The 6,695-nt window shown below is 34.3% G+C and overlaps 2 protein-coding genes across 2 annotated transcripts in view; one reads left to right on the top strand and one right to left on the bottom strand.

The window, feature by feature from the left end:
• Nucleotides 1–63: 63 nt before the first annotated feature.
• On the bottom strand, nt 64–2,995 carry LOC105113521 (aminomethyltransferase, mitochondrial-like). The gene is made up of 4 exons (XM_011009725.1): nt 2,758–2,995; nt 1,574–2,152; nt 1,156–1,274; nt 64–837 (listed from the first exon to the last, which is right to left on the bottom strand). The coding sequence occupies exons 2-4, from the start codon at nt 2,132–2,134 to the stop codon at nt 291–293; spliced, it is 1,227 nt and encodes a 408-aa protein (XP_011008027.1). The 5' UTR covers nt 2,135–2,152; nt 2,758–2,995; the 3' UTR covers nt 64–290.
• A 2,885-nt stretch (nt 2,996–5,880) lies between these two features.
• LOC105113522 (orotidine 5'-phosphate decarboxylase) overlaps nt 5,881–6,695 on the top strand; it is a 3,713-nt gene continuing 2,898 nt past the window's right edge. Inside the window, exon 1 of the mRNA XM_011009726.1 lies at nt 5,881–6,170. The gene's annotated coding sequence lies outside the window, so the exon portion shown is untranslated. The remainder of the gene's footprint in view (nt 6,171–6,695) is intronic.

A 6,695-nucleotide genomic window follows, 5' to 3' on the forward strand; every position in this document is an offset into this window, starting at 1 on the left:
AGGAATGCCTCACAAAATTCTTTGCCAAGCAGTGTCAAGGGGCGACGGGTTCTTGAAATGAGCAACACATAAAGAAAGTAGATGTGGTTTTCATTTATTGTCATGAAATTTGTTCTCATTTGGAACGATGTAATACAATCATTCCTCTCAACTAATAATGAAAATATGAACAAGATAGAGAGAACAACTTGGAGACAGAAATCGGGGAGATTTCGTGGATCGAGTTCATCGAAAACTGGTCAAAACAGGAACCAATTAGAAAATGCAGGTACTGAAGAAGGAAACCTGAGTTAAGATGGCTTGTAATATTTAGTTGGTACAAATGGCTTTTTGGTGACAACTCCATCATAGGCCTTCCCACGTACCAGTATTTTCGCTTTGGTGCCTGTCTTGTGGAAACCAGATTTCACGTACCCCATGGCTATATTTTTCTTGAGGCATGGGCTAAATCCTCCACTAGTAATTTCTCCAATGTTAGTCCCTTTCTCATCCTGAATCTCACTGTGGGATCTAGGAGGGGGACCAGTAGAGGTAAATCCTACAAGCCTGACTTTTGGACCTTCTGCAAGTTGTTTGAGTATTACTTCAGCACCCAGAAAGCCGCCTTCTGCCTTCCTTCTCTTCCCTATCGCCCAATTCAGTCCTGCCTCAACTGGTGTTGTGTGCTGTTCCATGTCATTACCATATAAGCACAGCCCAGCTTCAAGTCGGAGACTGTCCCGAGCACCAAGCCCTGTCAACCTTACTTTTCCTTCAGATTTTTCTAGGATTGCTTTGGCAAGATCCACTGCATTCTCTGAAGGAACAGAAATTTCAAATCCATCTTCACCAGTGTACCTGAAAATGTCAGCAAAGAGGCAGAAGAAATCCATCATGTCCAGTAAGAAAAGCGTAAACATGGAAAGACATGGTTTAAATGACATTATTTACTAATTTCTTCTTCACGATGTCAAAATAAAGGGGTACAGTTATAGAAAATTACCATGTTCCACTCATTTTGTTGCAAAATAAAGAATAGGGGAAATTAAGCACGCTCAAAACACAACGTCAACAAGAGAGCTATTCTTAAGCTCTTAATGCTACATATAAATGGTCATAGATGTGCATTCCATATTTGAGGACATATGAAGTGGGAGAAACCAAAACGAAGTGTACCCTGTCCTAGTAATAAAGCAGCGCGCTCCATTGATGCCTGTAATACGGAACTCCCCAAAGTATACCTTGCTCAAATCCTCTTTTGTCAGGTGTTGGAGAACAGGGGCAGCAAGAGGACCCTGCACCACAAAAAAAGAGGAAACTCTGTAAGGCCATGATATTAGGACACTGTTGCCCCCGAAAAGGTTTGGCTGTGGCGAACAATAGAAGAAGAAAGTGCAGTTCAAAGCACAATGGTATTATTACAATGCGGGATAGTACACATTAGTTGTATACTAAAGTCACGAATTATTTGAGAGCTGGATTCAAATAATTAATTTTGCAATAATTCATGAATATCAAGACAAAATAAAAGACCCAACGAGGAAAAAAAAATAGAAAACAAAAGGAGAGACAAAGATAAGAACACAAAATTGACCTGGAGGGCAAGAAGAGATCTCTCATCATGGATGTGCCATGAGACATCTCCACCCTTTGCCTTGAATGACTTCATATGAGCCTCGATGTGAGCAAGATCCTTATCTCTACACCCTGCATTCACAACTATGTACATGTGATCATCTGTCACCTTGGTGATCACTGAATCATCAATTGCTCCTCCTTTCTCATTAGTAAAGACAGTTAGAGTCCCAGTTCCAGGTGCAAGCGCAGCAACGTCGGCAATAACAAGTTTCTCTAGGAAAGGAACACAGTCCTTTCCCTTCAGGCTAAACCCACACATATGTGAGACATCAAAAAGGCTACCATTCTGTCTACAATTCACCGTCGATTCCATGATGGAGTCCTTGTACTGAATGGGCATGCTCCACCCAGCAAATGGCACCATCTTGCCACCATTAGCAACATGGAAGTCATAAAGGACAGTCTTTTTCAGCTCAGCTTCTGAGGCAAAGCATCGACGTCCCACAGCCTTCTTATCAGCCTGAGCAACTCGGCGGGTTATTGATAGGCCAAGTTGCCACAAACCTCCTCCCCTCATCTTCTTAACAGAGTAAATCTGATCAAAACAACAGTCATATGAACTCTTTGATACAACTGGTGACACCGAAATGAACATACCATAATCAGCACTGGCCGAATGCAGAATAAAGGTTGGATTTTTATCATGTGTATAAACATAAGGATTGGATTTTGATCATATATATGTTTACATATAATCAAACCACAAAGAGACAAACGATGCCAGCAACTTAAAACCAAAGCAAAAGGGATCACAAATATGTTAGTGTCTGAGAAAGGAGAACACAAGGAAGCTAGGACATGATTTACAAGCCACTGACATTACCTATCACGAAACAAACTAAAACATGCAATCCAGGCAACACACTAGCAATCAAAACAAAAAATGACAAATCTGTCACTTCCCATTTCCAAACAATATCTCAAAGCACAATCAACAATCGAAAAAGAAGCCAAATGCAAAATTGAAAATGGGTTTTCTAGATCTCCTTCAAATACTCATTACTCACAAGAAGCACCATCATTCAATCTCAAACCCTTGCAAATAAATCACATATAAAAAGAGAAGATGCAATCTTGACAGCATAATTGCATAGCAAATGTCATGAACATGAAAACAGAACAATAAATAGAGAAGCTTACATGGTTGTTCTTGGTGGTGGTGAGTGTTGTTCAAAGGAAAGCAAATCTTGGAGAGCTCAAAAGAGCATCTCATGCAGTGGAGTCTAGATGGATAGAGAGATAAAATATGGCCACTCTTATATGTGTTGGACATTATACTATGTTTTTTGTAGCAAGGATGTTTGGCTGGTGTGTGTCGTAGTGGGTGGAGGAGGGTGTCTCTGCCAAATCAAGATACAGCCATCTCTTGAACCCCATCGCTAGTGAGTGGTGCTTAGGACTATCGACTTAGCAGCCCCATCTTATTTTTGTTTTTTTCTTGTTTTTAAGGTTAGAATATTTTCATATCAGCTATCTTATAATAAAATTGTATTATTTAGATATCTTGACAATAAATTTTTCTCATTTGTTCCTTCTAAATTTGAAGTTAGTTTTTTAATGTTTTCCTATAGTTATTAGCATTTAATCTTGGATTAAGAAAAATGAAATTCTTGTAAACTTATTAATATAAGTATTCTATTTTTGAGGAGGTTCAAAAATCAAACTTAAATTAGTTACATATATATATATATTAATTTGAGAATACATATTTAACCCTAAAAAATAAATTAAATATGCAATAATAGTGTTTAATTATTGTTTTGGAAAAAAATAAAAGAAATAGAAACAGAATATATTTGATTTAAAAAACAGAAAAAAATAAAAAATAAATCTGTTTACAAAACAATTTTAAAATAAATTCAAAGAATTTTCATTACCAATGATATGCTACAGTTTTCAGTTTTCAGTTGCCACAGTTTCATGTGTCCCTGAACTTAATGGATGTCAAGAGGTACAATCTGACACCAGAGAATATGCACCCTTGATTTCAAGGACCTTACCTGAGATGACGACTGGTCCTCTTAAAACTGAGTGCATTAGAATTAGGGTGTAAGGTAATTGATGGTGGAACTTAGAGCATGGGATTAGTATCGTTAACAGTATTTAGAGGGAAAAAGAAGAGGAAAGAGGGTGGTTGGTGAGATTTGAGAGGATTCTACCAAGTCAGGGAAAGGCAATTGGCAGTTCAAATTTGGCTGCTGAATCTTGTTCAATTTCTCAAGCCAGCTTGATTTCCATTTTCAACAAGAGTCAAGGTGAGACCTTGTCGAGATTCATGCTTTTAGCAGGAGGCTAAGGATGATCATGTAGTTTTTGTTAATGGATCTGGCTATGCTCACAAGTAGAATTAAGTTTGTATCTGCCATATCCTTTGCAGATCAAGTTCTGTGGGTATTTATTTTCCACAATTAGGACTGCGAATGAATTCTCTGTGTCTTCTTTCTATATATGAACGCTCCACAATCTCGTCAAAATTTGAAAACGAGTGGCAAGAAATTTGTTGTCAAGAACAAGGCCACCCCATCCGTCAGTTCTACAAGATTTTCCCTATAATTTCAGTAAGATATACATTTTGAATGATGATCAAACTCTTCAGAACTAAACCAGAAAAAGAGAATAACCAACAAGTGTTTGGTGAAACAGAGAAGAGAATCGGATCCAAATCTGAGTCTCAGTGTCTCACCCTTAATAATTACCATGAAAATCATTTCCATGTTGCTTTACAATTTGATAATCACAAGCATTTGTTCATGTTTTCTAGCATTTGCAATCGCGGCTTGAAAAAATATGGTTAAGAAAAACTAGAAATTATAACTTATTATTAATTAAGATTTCAGAATAGAATGGGACTTGTGTAAAAAATCATTTCCGTGTTGCATTATAATTAGCTAATCACAAGCATTTTCTTATGTTTTCTAGCACTTGAGGGGTTTTTTTGGATCAAAGATCTTGCTTAGTTAAGTTAGTTAAGTGTGTGTTTGTATAATTAAAATTTGAAAAAGTAGCAAGTTTAATAGAAATTACAAATTATAACTTTTTTTTAACTAAAATTTTAAAGCAGAGTTTTTAGTATGAGTCATGTAAATCTATAATGCATTTTAAAATAGTTATTTTTAAAGCATGTTTGGAATTATAATAATAATGATGATTTAAAATATTTTTTATTTAGAAATATATTAAAATGAAATTTTTTTATTTTGAAAAAAATATTTTTGACATCAATACATCAAAATAATCTAAAAATATAAAATATTTTATTTTATTTTTATAAAAAACACCCTTACTCTTTGACTTCCAAACTCTATTTTGGATTATTGAGCTTCATTTGATGACTTTTTATAAAATTATTGTGCTTCTATAAATTTTTCATACAAGTCTTTGATTATTGCAGCTGCCATAATATTTGTACAAGTATGTTTTGATTAACTTACCACTTTTAAATTTCTGATTGGAATGTGGTAGTAGGATGGTTACAAGCTTACAAGGGAAATTATTGTGAGGAGTTATTGACATTCTTAAAGCTCTAGCTTCCATGTTTGCTAGCAATTGAACTACTGTGGAAACTAGATGAACTAAAACTAAATATTAAACAATCAATATAGATATGTAACCCTTCGGTATTATTTGCAAAACCATCTAAGAGTTTTCATGAACTAGGATGTAAAATCACTAAGGGTAATATTAGGCAAGTTTTCCGCATCAAGAAATTAGATTAATGTCTTGATTTTGTTGGTAGCCAACCTGTTTTGTACATCGAAAAACTAGAATGAAAGTATCTAGAAATTATATTGCATTAGATGCGGTTAGTGATCATGTGGGATAATATCAATTTTGAGGCTTTACCATGTAGGATATATACTATAGAACTAGTTTATTTGATGAATATTTATGGATTTAGTTTATATTATATTTATTATTTATATGATAATAAATTTATATTAATCAAGTTATATATATTTATTTAAATATTCAAATTATTTATTATTTAATAATAAATCCATCATTTAAGTTGATATCTATCATATTTAAGTTGAATTATTAGTATTAATTGGAGTATGATTTTGTTAGATGAGTGTACGAGTAATGGTGTAGTTTTTCATTTGTAATTTGTTAGCATCACCTTTTTTAAAATAGTTTTTATTTAAAAATATATTAAAAATATATTTTTTTATTTTTTAAAACTTTTTTTTAATATAATGTATTAAAATTATATATAAAAGAAAAAGAAAACGGGTTCTTAAATATCGAACTTTGCCACGCAAAATCCCAGCAAAGGACTAAGCTTTCAAAGTCACAGTCACCAATATAGCGATTCTAACAACAATAACCAGAAAAAAATTATGGTGGAATCAAGCCATCATTGGAATCTGTCATAGCCATTCAATAAATTGGTGGCTTAAGTACTTCCCCATATCATTCAAAGAGATTCTTTCTTTCGTTCACTCTTTTTTAACCAACCAACTGTCCATACTTGAGTTTTCATCAAATTGTCGATTGCATCAATACCCTCTTTGCTATATTGCTGCTAATGAGCTTATCTGAATCTAGATAAGGTAAAGTTCATTTCTTTTGATATGTTGCTTCTTTATTTTTATTTTTTAAAAGTTTGTTGTGTTTTAATGGCGTTGGAGTTCAAAGATTGGATTTTTATGGCCATAATCCTTAGAGAAGAAAAGCCCATGTCTTTGTTTGCTTGATTTTTATGGTTGTAATCTTATGAGAACTGAAACCCATGTTTTTGTTTGCTAAACGTCTGGTTGGTTGCCTAGAAACATGAGGGTACTAGAGAAGGAAAGTGATATGGAAGTGGCACTTGATGTGTTTGTAGGTTATGAACGTTTATAATGAGAATTTGCTTATAGTTATTAGCTAATGAAAAACCACTAAGCATAAGCATGAAGTCTATAGCTTCAATTTTCTTATAGTTGATGAAGCACAGCGGATTATGGAAATCAATTAGAAGCTTCTTTTGTCTAAATGAGAACTCAAACTTCAACGACAGGGTTAAAACTTGAATGTTGTTACCAGACTTTTTGTTTGTATGGGGGTTGGGGGGGGGGGGGGGGGGAAGGTTTAAA

Source organism: Populus euphratica, unplaced genomic scaffold (genome assembly GCF_000495115.2).
Source record: "Populus euphratica unplaced genomic scaffold, PopEup_1.0 scaffold429.1, whole genome shotgun sequence".
NCBI lineage: Eukaryota > Viridiplantae > Streptophyta > Magnoliopsida > Malpighiales > Salicaceae > Populus > Populus euphratica.

Excerpts from the sequence above, each read along its gene's own strand:
- LOC105113521 (XM_011009725.1), bottom strand. The coding sequence starts at position 2,134 with ATGAGGGGAGGAGGTTTGTGGCAACTTGGCCTATCAATAACCCGCCGA. Across the intron at positions 1,275-1,573 it reads GATCTCTTCTTGCCCTCCAG|GGTCCTCTTGCTGCCCCTGT; the intron begins GTCAATTTTGTG and ends TTTGTGGTGCAG. Across the intron at positions 838-1,155 it reads TGCTTTATTACTAGGACAGG|GTACACTGGTGAAGATGGAT; the intron begins GTACACTTCGTT and ends TGACATTTTCAG.